The 18,585-nt window shown below is 34.3% G+C and overlaps 1 protein-coding gene across 1 annotated transcript; it reads right to left on the reverse strand.

Moving 5' to 3' along the window:
* Positions 1–14,941: 14,941 nt before the first annotated feature.
* Positions 14,942–17,874, reverse strand: LOC127106877 (putative F-box/FBD/LRR-repeat protein At1g78760). Its single transcript, XM_051044169.1, has 6 exons — positions 17,735–17,874; positions 17,334–17,366; positions 16,327–17,236; positions 15,905–16,207; positions 15,492–15,785; positions 14,942–15,272 (listed from the first exon to the last, which is right to left on the reverse strand). Exons 1-6 carry the CDS (start codon positions 17,824–17,826, stop codon positions 15,192–15,194), a joined length of 1,713 nt encoding a protein of 570 aa, XP_050900126.1. The 5' UTR covers positions 17,827–17,874; the 3' UTR covers positions 14,942–15,191.
* Between the last annotated feature and the right edge of the window lie 711 nt (positions 17,875–18,585).

Below are 18,585 nucleotides of genomic sequence, written 5' to 3' on the forward strand. Positions count from 1 at the left end.
GATCAGGGCGATGTAGTTCCCCTGAAAGGGACTAAATTGCTAACCAGAAACCGGGGAAAGATACACAACTAGGGAGCTGAGACTCGAGCCTAATGTTGTCATGCATCGTTAACCCTAAGTTCGGTTTTCTATCCTACTTGCATAAGCAAACTAACCTAACCAGGAAAGAAGCTAGCACACAAGCATACAATCATATATCATCAAATGAGAACAGGTATCTCAAACAAGCATGTCAATCAGATATCCACATAACACGCACTATAGCCAAACAAGGGGCTCAATCAATCAGGTTTGACTGCCTAAGCAATCGTCTGTACAGGCTGTGTTTGCTCTTAACCTTACCATTACGAGGCTAAGGTGAAGCAGATGATGGGATGAAGTGAGGATCAGACCTCACAGCTCATATCCCTAACCAGGGAGAGCTGACAAATGAGCATGGGTCCAGAATGGGGGAACCCTTCTATACTCAGAGACTCTGACACAACAGATCCTGGGCTTTTGATCTCAATGCTACAACCATGTAATGGGAGCAAGGAGACGACTCAACTGAATAGTGGGGGACAGGTTGCTTGTCCCTACCTTCCACCAATTGCCTTACTTGAAGGACTTTTCCTGCTTGGGCTTAAAAATAAACATACACAAGCATTGCCTCTTAAGGAGGACTTCAGACAATTTGCCCGGCCCGGTAACAGCCGGGTCTCCAGACTACATGAAGTCAAGAGGACTTACCTCAATGCAAGTTGCTTAAGCAACGCAAAGCAAAAGTTCACAAGGAACTGAGCAACTAAAGTACCTGGAAACAATCAAACTCAGTCAGTATTCAATCAGACAAACTGTACAGCAAACAATCAAACAGTTTAAACAGTACAACACAAAGCAAGCTCAAGGCTTAAGCCCAAGCTCCAACACCTACAAAACAATGTTATGTTAGTGTACAAACATCCACAACATCAATTAAAATCAACTTGTATCATTCTCCATGTACATTATGCTTTTGATCCTGAAAAACCAAGCAAATATTAGTAACTAGACCACTAGGCCAAGCCTAGGGTCCAAAAGCAAGAAAAAACTCAAAACAGCAAGGTATTCATCATCCCACATCAAATTATCATCAAACACAAGCAAACATCATTGGTCTCATGTTTATATCATCCATCATGCTCAATTCATGCACAAAACAATCCATATGAGGTCAAATGAAGCACCAAATATACAAACAGAAGTATTGCATTCAAAGCCATGCCAAAACACATCAAAAAAATCCCAAATTAAATACACCTAAACAGGGGATAATCAAGGTCTACCATGTCAAATTTGAGCTCAATTGGGCAAATGGAACCATGTCAATGAAAATCAACAAAAACAGACACAATTTCATGCTTCAATTCACAACATCAACACATGCTTCCACTTCAAAAATTCATATCTCATTGAAAACAAAAAAGAAATGGATGAGACCAAAACAGGGATGTCACACAATGTGTCTAGTTCATGCATATCAAATTTCATGACAATCCAATACCATATGAGCATTTCTAATTCAATCTACCAACCTATGTCAAACAAGCTTGCACAATTGACCAACAAAAATGAAAAATCACAATCAAATTGAAAATGCAATGTAAAATTCCACAAAAATTCATACAGCATCTTAACATGTTAATCAACCATCATGCAAAATTTCACATTAATCCAACAAGTATAGGTCACTCAAAAAAATCCAGCAAGTTGACATAATGAGGTGTGACACAAATTGTCACACCTAAGTTCCAGAATTTGCTGCTCATTGACCAGGTATCAAAAATTCATGAAATTTATATGGAAATGAGCATCAATGAGTCCACAATCATCACAAAAATTTTCAAGAATTTATTTGCAAGCATGTGCATTTTATGAACAAAATGGTAGAATGTATCAAATATGAGTACATGTGAGACAAGCCTAAGTCAAACAATAATTATACCATGCACAACTTTGACCAATAGGTCAAACAAATTCTACACTCAACAACAAAGTCAACACAAAAATTTCCACATTTTTCTGAATTTTCTACAATTTTTTATGAATTTTTAAACATGTTAATGATTTTTTATGAATTTATTAAATTAAAATGAATATCCAATGGCATTATTGTAATTAATTAAGGCGGGAGCGGGAAACAGGTAGTTTAAATTTTCAAACGAGAATGAAGATCAAACTCAACAATTTTCAGAAAACTTCCTCTTCTTCCTCCAGCACACGAAGAACACATGAACACAAAACTTTCACCAAAACAAGCAAATGGATAACCGTTGGCCTCGTCTCACCACGTAGATCTCAAATATCAACTCAATTTAACCTAAAAGTTCCTCTATCTCACGAATCGATCAACTTAGGGTTTTGGTTCATAATTTCAAATCCAGATCTCTTAGCCTACAGTGCATCATTTGCTAAACTACTCACATCACCATAACCTACGTTCTATGCTCTACAAAACGCACCTAAGCACTTGAAGAATCGTGACACTCGAAAAAATCACATACCTGTAATGGCAGTGGTGTTCTAGCTGTTCTTTGCGTGCTTCAACCTCAAACAGATGAACTAGATGCTTCAGGGAGTTGAATGATGCGATTAGGTTTGATTGAAACAGCTCCTAACGCGCGAAATCACAATCCACCATGAATGATGCTTCTTTGAACAGTCGTGTTTGGAGGCTTGATTGATGATGAGAAGCAAAAACAGATGTAGAAGATGATGATACAAGATCAGTGCAAGAAGAATTTCGAAGATTGATCAAGATTTGATGAAGTTTGATGAAGTTGAAGGTTTTGTATTCTTGAGGAAATTGAGAGAATGTGATGAGTTTTCAGATCTGGTTTTGGAAAGTGTGTGTTCTGTTAGGAGTTTGTTATGATTAGGAATATATACTCCAACTTAATCCATCCTTAATCACCTCAATTAGCAAAATGAAGTGAAATTAGTGAAAAAATGAGTTATGTGAACAAAATCTGGAAAATAAGTGACTTAACAACCAAAAAACAGCTTCACACAGCAAAAAATACCCATAAAACTGAGTTTTTGCGCGAGCGGTCGACTCATAGCCTGCTATGCGTCGACCCGAAGCCTATGCGCTGACCTATGCGTCGACTCATAGCCTGCTATGCGCTGACCCGTGGTCTATGCGCTGACCCTATGCGTCGACTCATAGCCTGCAAAAAAAAATTTTTTTTTTTTTTTTTTTTTTTTTTTTTTTTTTTTTTTTTTTTTTTTTAGAGAAGAGGAGGGCAAATTTTGAGATGTTACACACATGATATGCAACATGAAATGCCTAATGACCTAAAAAATGTATGCAATATGTTAATGCTAGTCCCAAGAGAGGAGGGCAAATTTTGAGGTGTTACACTCACCTCCACTGTCAGTTCTAAGAATCTTCAACTTCTGACCACTCTGATTCTCAGCCTTCATTCTGAACTTCTTGAATTCATCAAACACCTCGTGTTTAAACTTAATAAGGGATACCCATGTCATTCTTGTGAATTCATCAACAAATAACACAAAGTATTTATTCCCTCCAATCGATGCTACTGGAAATGGACCACGCACATCAGAATGTATAACTCCCAAGGCATGTTTTGCTCTTGGAACAGTTTCTGACGCAAATGGCAATCGTGGTTGTTTTCCTTCCATGCAAACTTTGCATGACTTTCCAGGCTTCTTAATTGCAGGAATTCCATGTACCAACTTCTTTGAATTCAAATGTTTTAAGCTTCTGAAATTCAAATGACCAAATCTTCTGTGCCACAACTCACTCTCCTTCTCAGCACTTGTTGCACTAAGACATTCCGAGTCTGCAGTTCTGACATTCACCTTGAATGTTCTATTCCTTCCCTGTTCTGACTCCATAATCAACTTCTGATTGCAGTCATACAACTTCAGAAGATTGTCCTTCATGGTAACTGAAAAACCTTTCTCAATTAATTGTCCCACACTCATCAGATTGCTTCTGATGCCAGGTACATACCACACGTTCTGAATCAATGCTGTTTTCCCATTGTTCAGAATCACTCTGACATTTCCCATACCTTCTGCATTAAGATATTTGTCATCAGCACATCTGATCTTTGTCCTCTTTTCAGAGTCAAAGTCAACCAACCATTTCTTGTTTCCAGTAAGATGATTTGAATAGCCAGTGTCCATATACCACCAGTCTATCAGATCCATATCATCAGATTCAGAGGCCATCAATAGCACAAATTCGTCATCAGAACTTCTGGCTATATTTGCTTCTTCTGATTTTCTCTCCTTGTTTGACCAACAGTCTCTAGCAAAGTGACCAAACTTCTTACAACAATAACATTGGATCTTCTTCTTGTCATACTTCTCTTTTCCCTTCTGAGCATTCTTTTGTCTATCAGAGGTTGAGCTTTCTGACTTCTGACCACCATCAGATCTTCTCCTGGCTTCTGACTGCTTCCGATACCTCCTGTCAAAAGTTTCTTTCAGAGCCTGCTGCTCTACTTCCCTTTCAGAAGTTCTCTCAGTCAAACGCAACTCTTGCGCTTCTAGACTGCTCTGCAGCTCTTCAATTCTCATGGTGCTTAGCTCTTTGGAATGTTCTATTACTACCACAATGTAATCAAATTGAGAGGTAAGGGATCTTAATACCTTCTCCATGATTGTTTCTTCAGAAAGAGTTTCTCTACACGTTTTCATCTCATTAGTGATCAGAATCACTCTGGAGATGTATTCATAAACTTTCTCATTATTCTTCATGTTGAGATTCTCATATTGCTTTCTCAAGGACTGAAGCTTCACCTTCTTCACTGATGCGTCACCACCATAACATCTAACCAGTGTGTCCCACGCAGCCTTTGCTGTCGTTGAATCTGCAATCTTCTCAAACACATTTACATCAACACATTGATGAATGAAGAACAATGCTTTCTGATCCTTCTTCCTTACTTCCTTCTGCGTGTTTTTCTGTTCATCCTTCGCATCTGCTGCTACCGGAACATAACCATCAGTGACAAGATCTAGAACATCTTGAGCACCGAACAGTACACACATTTGGATCATCCAACGATTCCAGTTTTTACCGTCAAATACTGGAAGTTTGGTGTTCATGTTGCCGTTTCAGTTCATCTTTCTACCTTGCAAAGTACACTCAGATTTCTCACAGTGTTTCCCAACCCACAGAATTAAAATTCTGATCAGATTTTGTTCAAGATTCAACACGAATCTAAGAATCAAAATCAAACACACAAGACCTCACGTTCACTCGTGTTTCCCGTGTTTCCCAATGAATCCGAACCGGAGCTCTAGATACCAATTGTTGGTGCGAAGGTAGAATAAATGATGAACGGAAATATTCTATTAAGAGAATGACGGCTACAAAACATGATAAAAGTTACAATGATTGCCACCCTATTTATAAGCTAAAACTAGGGTTACTAGAATAGGATAAAGTACTAAAATACCCTCTAACAAACTTAGGGGCTAAAAAAATAGTACAACTAATAAATATGAATTACTTCTAATATTTTTATTCATAAAAATACTTAACAAAAGGAGTAGAAGATTCATATTTTTAAAAAAAGGATGTAGAAGCTTCTTTAAATTTACTATTTTTCTAAATTAAAATTTGATGGTTAAATTTATACACTTTTTATTTTATCTTGAATTTTTTATGTTTAAAACATATTATATTTAAGGGATTAATTACTATACACTGTCAGAGTAAAAAGATTTACACTGTCGATTAATCACTATCACTTGTTTGTATTACTTTATAGATTTTTAAAATAAAAGTCAAACTTATTTTAATATCCAACGTCTAGGATTAACTGACGGTGTAAAATCTCTTCATACTGTCAGTGTATTTCAATTAAATCCTATATTTAATTCATTTCATGTGATTTTTTTTAAAATTCTTATAGATAAATTACTTACACCATTTTAAACCGTCTCATGAAAATAATTAAAAAATATAATAAATATTCAATTAATAAAATATGATAATTTCCAAAGTAAAACAAGAATTATTTAAAGGAAATAAATGACAAAATTTATCAATTTTAAAACATTTAAAAAAAATTATTAAGAAAAAACATTTTAAATTTTTTAGTTGTTTAAAGTTATTTGTTTAAAAGCAACACCTATAAAAGCATAGCCTAAAGAATGATTATTCTCGTCCCCTTTTAAAAACCGCGACATAAGTTAGGCAACAGTTTTGTATAAATAAGATAACATGTAATTAATCGTTGCCAGTTGTACTTTAAGGCTATGGTTTTTCAGGCGATGGCAAGAAAAACGTAATCTAAAGTGAAAAATGTTGTAGTGTATACTTTCTTATTCACAACGCCAAAATTAATCTTCCTCTTATTACTTTTAATTTTTTAATAAAAATGGTTGTAACCTCTCACGAGGAAACGACTTCCTTCATATCATATGGAAGAGTTATTTCTGAACTTTTCTCCATCTTCCAAACACCACAACTTATAGCCTTTGACACCTTCTGGATACCCCATAAACATGCACTTAAAGGCCCGGGGTTCCAACTTGTCTTTTCTTATGTGAGAATAGGAAAAACAACTAAACACTCTAAGTGTGTCATACATAGGAGGATAACCATACTAAACTTCCTCTGGTATTTTTCATGTTTAAGGTTGTAGATGGACATTTATTTATTAGGAAATAAGATGTTTTCACAACTTATACCCAAAATATCTTTGGGACACATCCAATTGAGAGCATACATCGAACTCTCTCAAGTATGGTTCTATCGAACCTTTATACCGAACCATTTTACTAGGGTGTCCTAGCAACTGATTTATGCTAAGAAATTCCCACATTCTTGCAATACTCAATAAAAAATCAGAACATAATTCAAGACCATTATTTATACAAAATATCTTGATTTTCCTTACAGTTTGATTTTCAATCATTGCTTTCTAATTCTTGAAGGTATCATGAACCTCATATTTAGTTTTGAGAATATGAATCCACAACTTCCTTGAGAAATCATCTACACAGATCAAAAAGTATCTTGCACCATAATGAGATGGAGTTTTAGATGGTCCCCATAGATCAACATGTATCAAATTCAAGGTGCCTTTAGTTCTTTGTTGACCATCTCCAAATGTTTCTATATAAGACTTACGATAAACACAATGTTTATATAATTTCATTTTCTCCACTTTGTCACCATATAACGTACCTTATTTACAAAGCTCCAACAGACCCATTTCACTCGCATGCACTAACCTTTTATGCCATAACTCAATTATTGACATGTCTATTACAAAAGATGAAGCTACTGACTCGACTACTTCCTCTCTTTCCAATGAGTACACCTCATGCTTCCTTACACAATAGAAACAGGGAATTATCTTCATAATCAATGTCAACTTTATATTTTCTAGATCAAGATTCAATTTATTGAAGACATCTAAATGAGATTCAACAGTTATATCTTCTTGCATCTTAAATGAATGAAAAGATTGTTTAAGATAAAGATGATTTACCAGAGATTTAGTGATGCACAAACCTTCAAGTTTTGACCAAATTTCAGTTGTTGTCTTCAACTTTGAGACATGTCTCAATAGCTTGTCTCGAAGAATCAAGATAATTGCACTCTTAGCTTTATCCATTAAGATATTTTTTTACCTTTTCTTTTAGCTTTGCATCAAGAGTAGTTCCACCTTGGAATGCATCTTCAACACCCTAATGAGCAAGCAACGCTCACATTTCGATCTCCATAAGAAAAAAATATTTTAGCCTGCAAACTTTTCAATCTCATACTTTATAGATGCCATGTTTGAATTGATCAATGCTTCTCACACCAAATTGTTATGAATATTTGATCATAGCACAATTGATCAAAGGGTAGCTTCTTGGTTCGACAATCTGACAGGATCCTTATCATGTCGTTAAAGTCAATTCACATGTTATAGTAGAAGTATGCTAGGATTGTTAGCATGTCTAATTGGGCTTGTTTGTTATGCCCAATTGTTTAAGTTAGCATGTTCTCTAAGTTAGCTTATGTAATGAGCCTGTGTGTAAAATCTCATTAGTTTTGTGTGTTAGTTTTCTTATAAATAGCATATTAGTCTCTCATCATTGCAGAATGCAAATCCTAATTAGGGTGAGAGAGGTTATTTGCTATTTTGCAACACTTGTAATCTTGTTTCAAAGAGAAAGTAAAGAATAGTAGTTTATAACCAATTTCATTATGTTCTTATTATTTTCTTCTTTTCTACCCTTGCGGGTTTCTTACCGATCAAGAAACCAATTGTACTTTGTAATTCCAGCATCATTTTCAAAACAAATTGGTGCAGTGAGAATGGAGAAGATGTCGTCAACAAAGTATGAGATTGAAAAGTTCACCGGAGTGAACGGTTTCGATTTGTGGCGCTTGAAGATAAAAGCCCTACTGGTTCAGCATAATTGGTTAGAAGCATTAAAGGGAGCCACAACCATGGACATTGCGTTAAAGGATAAAGAAAAATTGACTATGATAGAGAAAGCCCACAACGCCATCTTATTGAGCCTTGGTGATAAGGTTCTTCGACAAGTGTCGAGTCTTTAGGAGAAACTCGAAATTTTATACATGACCAAATCATTGGTCAATCGCCTCTACCTGAAGAAAGCTCTATATTCATTCAAGATGAGTGGAGACAAAGTTATGGCTGAGCATTTGGATATGTTCAACAAGATGATTCTTGATCTTGAAAATATCGATGTAAAAATCGAGGATGAAGATCAAACGTTGTTATTGATGTGTGTTTTTCCTAGAACACATGCTCACTTCAAAGAAAATCTCTTGTATGAAAGAGAGTATCTGACATTTGAAGAAGTTCAATCATCCTTTTACTCTAAGGATTTGAATAAACGAAAGGAGTACAAGTCATCTTCCATTGGTGAAGGTATGTCGATAAAGACGAAATTCACAAAGAATGATGGCAAGTTCGCCAAGAAGAAGGATAAAAGTCAAAAGAAGTCTTATAGTGGTTATGCATCTGGTATTCGATGTTATCATTGTAAGAAGGATAGTCATACAAGACAAGTGTGCCCTGAACGACTGAAAGATCATGAAGGTAAGGATAATGGTAACACAACCATTATTCAAGATGATTTTGACTCATCTGATATTCTTGTAGTTTCAAGTGGCGACTCAAGTAAATAGTGGACTATAGATTCAGGTTGCACTTGGCACATGACTCCAAACAAGGACTTGTTCGAGGAACTATGTGATCAAAATGGTGGATCTGTATTGCTTGGAAATAATAAAGCTTGCAAGATTGTAGGTGTTGGATTTATGAGATTCAAGCTCCATGATGAGTCAATAAGGTTGTTGAATGAAGTCAGGTATGTACCTGATTTGAAGATAAATTTGATTTCTCTTGGTGAATTCGACAAGAAATGATATGTTTTCTAAGGATAGAAAAGTATTCTAAAAGTCATGAAGGGGTTGAAGGAAGTCTTAATAGGCGTGAAGAAACAAGGCTTGTATACCCTTGAGGTTGAAGTTGCCAGTGGTTCTGCAGATGTTGCATCTACGAAACCTTTATCGAAGACATAAATTTGGCACATGATATTGGGCCATGTCACTGAAATGGGTCTGGTCGAATTGGCGAAACAAAATATACTTGGTGGAGACAAATTCGAAAAGTTGGAGTTTTGTGAACCTTGTGTACTTGGAAAATCTTGCAGAGTGAAGTTCAATAAAAGCAAACAAATAACACATGGATCCCTTGATTATATCCATGTTGATCTTTGGGGATCTGTGAGGTGTCCATCACATTCAGGAGCAAGGTATTTTCTATCCATAGTTGATGATTATTTCAGAAAGCTATGGGTATTCATCCAGAAGACTAAGGATGAAACTTTTGAGAACTTCAAAATTGGAAGACTTTGGTCGAAAATCAGACTAGCGGGAAGGTTAAGGGGTTGATAACCGATAATGACCTTGAATTTTGCAATGAGGTGCTCGACACTTTTGGTGCAGCCTTTGGTATTGCAAGGCACAAAACTACTACAGGTACTCCCTAACAAAATGGTTTGGATGAAAGGTTTAATCAAACTGTTTTAGAAAGAGTTAGATGCATGTTGACTAGTGATGGGTTAAAGAAGGTGTTTTTGGCAGATGCTATTTAGACAACAGCATATCTGATAAACAAATGTCCTTTGATAGTGTTAGATATGAAGACACCTGAAGAAATTTGATAGGGACATCCACCAGATCTCAAAAAAACTTAGAGTATTTGGTTGCGTAGCCTATTCTCACATTAGGGAGGATAAGGTCGAACCTAGAGCTCTAAGATGCCTGTTCATGGGATGCCCTGAAAGAGTCAAAGCTTATAATCTATGGTGCCTAGAGCCAGGTCACGTGAGGTGTATCACCAATCGAGATGTAGTTTTCAATGAAGTTGAGACGATTTTCAAGAAAACCGATGACGTTAGTCGAAGTTCATAGGTATCTGAAGAAGAGATGGAACAAGTAGAGATTCATGTTCAGATGGAGCATGTCGATGCTGAACTATGTATCCCAAATCAAATCAAAGAAGAAGCATAAGATGCTAAAGATGTTGAGGAAGATGAGGAAACTGTCGATGACTACCTGTTGGCAAGAGATAGGTCGAGAAGAGTCATCAATCTACATCAAAGACTTAGGTAACTGATCTTATAGCTTATGCCTTAATCTCTGCAAGTGACGTTCTAGATGAAGAACCTAAAGACTATAAAGAAGTTATGAGGAGTCGAAGTAAGACTGAATGGCTAAAGTCCATGGATGATGAGATGAAGTCTCTTCATGATAACCACACTTGGGAGCTGATCAAGAAACCTGTTGGAGCCAAGTTAGTCAGCTGTAAGTGAATTTTCAAAGTTAAGGAAGGAATTGAAGGAGTGATGTTGAAGGATAGAAGGCAAGATTGGTCGTAATGGGTTTCACTCGGAAAGAGGGTGTCAAGTTTAATGATGTGTTCTCTCCTGTTGTGAAGCACATGTCCATTTGAATGTTACTTACCATAGTGGCACAGTTCGACCTAGAACTGGAACAAATGGATGTGAAAACTACTTTCTTTTATGGAGATCTAGATGAAACAATCCTGATGAGACAACATGAAGGGTATGCAAAAAACGGTAAGGAAAGTTATGTGTGCAAGTTGAATAGATATTTATATGGACTGAAACAATCTCCTTGACAGTGGAATAGGACATTTGACAAGTTCATGGCACACATAAGTTTCATTAGAAGTCAGTTCGACCACTGTGTTTACTTCAGATTTCAAATTGGAAATTCATTTGTTATTTTGATACTTTGTATGGATGATATTCTCATAGAAAACAACAATGTCGAGGATGTAGTGAAGGTGAAGGTTGAACTCAATAAGGAGTTCAATATGAAGGATTTGGGAGCAACATCCAGGATTCTTGGGATTGACATCCGAAGAGACAGAAAGGATTCAAAATTATGCTTATCTCAAGAGACATACCTACGGAAGATTCTTGACAAGTTTGGTATGTCGAATTTAAAGCCTGTTGTGACTTCGAAAAACCCTTAATTCAAGTTGAGTACAGATTAATGTCATAGTACTGAGGTCGAAAGAGCTTATATGAATAGCATCCAATATGCTAACATAATAGGTTCTTTGATGTATGCTATTTTCCATACTAGACCCGACATAACATATGTAGTAAGTCTTATAAGCAGGTACATGGCAAATCCTGGAAAGGCTTACTGGCAAGCATTGAAGTGGATTCTAAGGTACATAAATGGGTCTCTGAACAGAGTCTTGATTTATGGTGGAACATGTGGTGAAAATAGTAAGTAGAAATCGAAGGGTATGTCGACTCTGATTATACAGGTTGTATGGATTCCAGAAAATCTATTTTTGGATATGTGTTCACTATGTTTGACACAATAATTAGTTGGAAAGCAACACTTCAGAAGGTTGTTGTCTTATTAACCACTGAAGCGGAATATATCGCCCTCACCGAAGTTGTGAAAGAAGCATTGTGGCTTGAAGGTTTTACTAAGGAACTAAAACTTCAAGGTTGAGTTATCACTGTTAAATGTGATAGTCAAAGTGTTATACATCTGTCAAAGAATTCAGCCTATCATGAGCGAATCAAGCACATCTATGTGAAGCTGCATTTTGTTAGAGGGGTAATCGAGCGTGGAGAAGTCCAAGTGCTAAAGGTGTAGACATATCACAATGTTGTTGATATGATCACCTAGACATTACCAAATTGCAAGTTTTTCCATTGTATGTAGTTGATAAAGCTGCATGAAGAAAGCTAGTTTGTTCTCTTGATTTTATAGAGTTTGTTCTATGGTGAAGATTTGTGAGATATTGGATCGAATTCTAGTATGGTCGAAGGGTAGCTTCTTGGTTCGACAATCCGACATGATCATTAGCATGACGTCGAAGTATGTTCCCATGTTGTAGTCGAAGTATGCTAGGATTGTTAGCATGCCGAATTTGGCCGGTTATTATGCTCAATTATTTAAGTTAGCTTGTTCTCTAATTTAGCTTGTGTAATGGACCTGTGTGTAAAAACACATTAGTTTAGTATGTTAGTTTTCTTATAAATAACATACTAGTCTCTCATCATTGCAGAATGCAAATTCTAATTATGGTGAGAGAGATTATTTGCTATTTTGTAACACTTGTAATCTTGTTTTAAAGAGAAAATAAAGAACAACGATTTATAATCAATTTCATTGTGTTCTTATTATTTTCTTCTTTTTTACCCTTATGGATTTTTTACCGATCAAGAAACCAATTATATTTTGTAATTCCGATATCATTTTCATATAACATTAACAATAAAGAGTTAGATAACAAAATAAAGAATAAGAAAAATTTGAATGAAACATCCACTTTCTTAGTACTCCCTCCGTTTTTTATTATAAGTCGTTTTTGATTTTTCACACGTATTAAGAAATGTAATAATTGTTGTATGAAAGAGATAAATTATGAAGTTGTTTACAAAATTGTCCTTCATTAATGATATTGAAAAGATAAATTGATATAATTGAAAGGAAAGAGAATAATAAATATATAAGAGTATAATAGGAAAAATAACATTAATGATTTATTGGTATTATAAAACGACTTATATTGTGGTATAAAATATTTTTCTAAAACGACTTATAATAAAAAACGAAGGTAGTATTAATGAATATTGATTTCACATAATAATCTTAAAGGAGAGTATATAGTTTTGTTTACAAGATTACATACCTAATGCAATGTGAGATCTATAACTAACAAGACTTAATCTAGCATTACTAAGAATAATAAATAGTTAAGTGATAAAAAAAAAAAGTAGAAATGAGCGTTATCATAATTGATTGGACAAATCCCTACAATATGTGACATATTAAGAAACAAATTAATAGTACTTGAACAATGTCGATCATAAGTGTAATAAATTTAAAATTAATGTTATAAGTGTTTCTCAATATATCATTATTGAAGATTTTGTATCTGATTAGGAAGCATAGATAAATATGGATTATCAAATAAATAAGCAATTATATCGGGAGGTTTAGAGTTCTTTATCCCTTGTCTATATGATGGAAATATATCAATGATTTAGGGTTAATGTCAAGTCGACAATCAAATTAAATTTTGAGGAATCTCATAAAAAAATGTTGGCACGGATGCATATTTATTTTTGGAGTGATGTTTGAGTAGGTATTTTCCCTTTTAAAAAAAATATTTTTGCATTGATTTGCACTGTTACAAGTTTAAGGATTTTTAAAATTCAAGTGTTTCATTAAGTTTGCTACAAAATGACAAGACTTTTCATTCAAATAAGTTTCAAAAAGTTTTATGATGAAAAATGGGTTGGTGGGTTCCCTAATATATGTTCTTGATGAAGTGTACTAATGTTTCAAAATACTAGGTTTACTATTTTTACAAAGAGAAATCTACCGGAGTTTCACATAATTGTATTTTTAGATATTCTTTGTAAAGGTGTTAAATGTATTCTTAGATAAAAAGATTTACAGTCTTCCATCATCAATATATTTTTTTACGTGGCTGAAATATTTCTGCAAAAAAGCGAAAAAGTTATATGAGTGAACATTTTAGAAAAAGGATGCAATAAATCTTGTTGCACTTTTGGTTCATTCTAACGAGGTATTTGAAAGAAAATCACATGTAAAAAAGCATCATGATTTTACAATTCTATGTTTCAAAATTTAATTGAACAACTTAATTTATTGGATCTTGAAGATTCAAATGAAGAATTTAGTAATTCTACATTTAAAATTATTTTAAATGGTATGTTATTTTGCATCCATTAGTGCATATTTCAGAATTTAAAAATAGAGAATTTTACTAATAATATTTTGATTAAACATAATAGATCTTCTTTATATTTTTTTATTTATTTATGAATCTATGTGAGAATTGTGAAGATCATCTAAGACAGAAATTAAAGGAAGGAAAAGAAAGATGAGAATGAAGAATAGATTGAACAAAATCCTTCCATGACAGAAATTAAAGATGAGAATGAAGAATAGATTTAGCAACTAAATCTTTCCATGATGAAAATCGAAGACAATAATGAAGAATAGATTTAGCGGCATCTGTCATCCCGCTATATTGACATTCACATGTCATATTCTCAATATCAGATTCTTAATAGAGAGATCCATATACTTCTTGTTTAAGAGAAAATGTCACAATAGCATAAAAAAAAAGGAAGGAAAAGAAAGAAAGAAATCAATAAACACAACATATTTAACAACTTCCTTAAACAAATATTGGTTGCATCCTTGTGCAAACAATCATGCTAACATGTTCTGCCTGTATTGGAACTGCAGTTTGTTTGGTACAAGTTATATTAAAATCAAAAACAAATTTATGTTAAAGAAAACCATTGAATTGCCTGGATTAGAAAACAAATTTATAGCAAATATTAGAACTTGTCTATAAACAAGATCCAGTAGCAATAAAATGATTCATAGAAAGTATAATATGGCTTTCATACAATATGGCTTAACAGAGAAAGTACATGTACCAAATCTAACAACACTTTCACAGAGAAAACATTATAACCTGTAGGTGTCCCCCAAATGCTTGTCAAATGAAACAACACATTTGAGTAAAGACAGTCAAACTGATATTTTCAGTCTCTTATCTAACATCTTACAACAAAGGTTCACAGAGAGAGAAGGCATAATATAGAACTCTTCACTGCCCATTATCTTGAAGTGGAGAGTCGGTGTTATGTTGTTGCTTCTCCTCCTCATCTTTATTGGATGATTTATCATCCTAGGGTCACAAAAAGTAACACTATCAATTGGCATTGCAACATCAATCATATGAAGAAAGTTTACAACACGTATACATAAACAAACAATAACTGAATAGGAAAGATTCAAAACTGTCTTCAATCTTGAATGATTTCTATAATGAAGATGGATATGTCCACATCAAAATAACTAATAGAAATTCAAAAAGGATCTATCAAATGCATGTAAGGAATCTTACCTTTTCGCCGAGACACATATGAAGGTTGGGAGAACCAGCAGTGGCAGGCTCAGCGGCAGAAGCAGGAGCAGCATCAGAAGCAGGCTCGGCGGCAGAAGCAGACTTGGCAGGCTCAGCGGCAGAAGCGGGAGCAGCATCAGAAGCAGGCTCGGCGGCAGAAGCAGACTTGGCAGCCAAACCAGGTGCGACAGAAGAGGAGGAACGCACAGAGAGTCTCGGAAGACGGGCGGAGGAACGCATAGAGAATCGCGAGCGATAATTGTTAATATTCACACCTTTTATAGATTCTTCAATCTGTTTAGTAACAACCAATCACAAACTCTTTTATGGTTATTTCATTTAAAACTATCTAACCTTAGAAATCTCAGAAAAAATTACCACACTCAGCTCACTCAAAGTTTTAAAATAATTACCTGCTTTAGATTAAAAAAACACGGATACTCTGTTGAGATATTAACTTCAGCCGACGGCGAGTTTTGACGCAAGAAGTCAACTATTCCATGTGGTATGGCAGGTGGTTCAAAACTTGTTTCAAATGCCTTTCTTAACGTCACAACTTCTTTAGGTGACTTGGCAGCTGCTTTCTCTATCATGGCCTCTTTAATTAATAGTATTAAAGATCCTTCCCGAATTTGTATGAGTTCTACTTTCAATGACTTCAAGTTATGGAAACAACGGAGCTTAACCTTCAATACATCAGGAACTAAGGAGAGAATCTAAGAAATGAGGGTGAATTAAGATCAGTTTTAGGCAAATCATTTTAATTTTAACAAAAATTGAACACAAAAAATCATCCTAAGAAAGTAAAAATCATGTCCAAAAACATAATTGGTACCTGGAGAACAGTTGAAGTGACGGTTAATGACTCTATATTGGCAAAGTTTATCAGCCAGTTAAATAGAACCAAAGCATACTTCGAAGCTGAAAAATGTGCTGATTTGATATTCAATTTTTTAACAGAAGAAAGTCCGCTCCCACATATTTCATGAATATGGTGACTACCGGTATAAGTAAAGGTAGACAGACTTGGAGCATTTAGCTTGATTTTGGCATGGAGAGATGAATTATAATGCATAGCTAAATTGACAAGTGTGTTGTTTGATATGCTGAGGATTTGTGCATCCCTTACCTTACAACCAAAAATGACCAAACTCTTCAACTTGGTAAAGGCCAAAAAGGGCTCAGCACAACCATTTTCATCCCCGCAAAAGACAAAATGTTTTAGATCCAAGCTGGTCAATAAAGGCAAATTCAAAGATTTTGGAAATAATGTTGCTAAAAGATCGCTCCATTTAGAGCGAACTGAAAGCGTAAGAGATGTAAGAGCCCGGCATGATGAAATACAGTTGAAAACGAGACCAGTATCACCACATACAGAGATTCCTAACTGTTGGAGATGGGTGTTATGGGAAATAACATAGTTTAAAAACCTTTTAAGGAGTCGAGGCTCAATAGTACGACCACGGATAAGATTAACTGCATATAGTGCAGTAGAGGTATCATGGAGAGACAAAATCTTAGAAAGAAATACGGAGAAAATCTTGAGAGTCCTAAATTCATGTGAATTCAAATTAAGAGTTGGAATACGTTTCCAGAGATGTTTCCATCTGGTGGACAAAACACAAGTTTGAACGGCATGCTGGATGGTCAAAAAAGACAAAATATGAAGGATAATACATTCTGGTAAGTCACTGAGTCTGTCTTCATTCCCATCGAATCTTATTCTCCCCATACTTGTTCGGGTCCTGTTATGATAGAGATGATCAGCAAATAAGCATAGTATTTGGAAGAAAATATTTTGATAATAAAATGAAATTCAGTTAGAGAGTATAAAGAAAATACCATGCCATGATCGATCGTCGACGGAACGGTACGCTGCAGCATACAGTGACAATTAAATTCGATTAGTACAGACATCACACCTAAAGTACAAAATTCATAATGAATCACGAAAAGAACAATTGAGATTCAACATCAATATTCATATTTACTAGGGAACTAGGGATTAACAGTCTCATGATCAAGAATTTAAAAGTTCATCTTGACAGTATCAGAATTCTCCAACCAAAACACAGTGCCATCATCATTGAGCTCGTCAACAGATAACAAAAAAAAAATAGAACTATATGACAATGAAGAACGAAAAGAAAAGCTGAATCAATTGCAGCATAAAAGAGTATATATAACCAAGTAAAAGAGCTAAAAAATTATATAACAATGAATAGTCGAAGAAGTGTACGTACATAAGAGAAGCAAGGAAGAATGTGTCAGAGAAGAAGCAGTTTGAGTTCGGCTTTTGCGTTTGTGTTTTACGGAGCGAACCTTTTATGTTCATTCAATTCAAACACAATTAAACTCTATGCATTTTTTTTGTTAATTCCTGAAATGCCCTTGCAAGGTCTATGAAGAAACTAGTTGGTTGTTACAACCAACGGCGCCATTTACTGTGGGTTTTAGGGTAATTTTATTATTATCTGATGTCAGCATTGTTCTTTTCTTGCTTTTCTTTTTTCCATATTCTAGTTTTTTTCTTTGACAAAACTTTCTTCGGTTATTGACTATATTTAAGAGACTAAAAATAAATGAGACTAAAAGTATTTCTTTTATAATAAAAAACATATAAATATATATGATTTGTTGACTATATAAATTTTTTATATATATATTTTAAATTACATCCTCTATTCTCTTTTAAAAACAAATTTTGATATTTTAAATTTATTGAATAAATAATTTATTTAATTATAATATATATAGAGAGAGATATTAATTGTTATACACTCTCAGCGTAAAAAGTTTTACACTATCAATACATCACAATCATCCGTTTGTATTATTTTTTAAGTGGTTAAAATAAAAGTTAAATATTTTAAATAAATCAATGGTTGTGATTAACTGACAGTATAAAAATTCTTTATATTATCGGTGTATATCAATTATATATATATATATATATATATATATATATATATATATATATATATATATATATATATATATATAAATATATATATATATAAATATGTGTGTGTGTAAAATATAAATATTTGATCGAGTAATACGAAAGTCTGAGATTCCAAAATATATGTTTGAA

This window comes from Lathyrus oleraceus, chromosome 7 (assembly GCF_024323335.1).
Source record: "Lathyrus oleraceus cultivar Zhongwan6 chromosome 7, CAAS_Psat_ZW6_1.0, whole genome shotgun sequence".
Lineage (NCBI taxonomy): Eukaryota > Viridiplantae > Streptophyta > Magnoliopsida > Fabales > Fabaceae > Lathyrus > Lathyrus oleraceus.

Coding starts and splice junctions, on each gene's coding strand:
- LOC127106877 (XM_051044169.1), bottom strand. CDS start 17,826: ATGAACATAAAAGGTTCGCTCCGTAAAACACAAACGCAAAAGCCGAAC. Junction 17,237..17,333: donor CGACGATCGATCATGGCATG/GTATTTTCTTTA, acceptor CTATCATAACAG/GACCCGAACAAGTATGGGGA. Junction 15,273..15,491: donor ATATGTGTCTCGGCGAAAAG/GTAAGATTCCTT, acceptor TTGTGACCCTAG/GATGATAAATCATCCAATAA.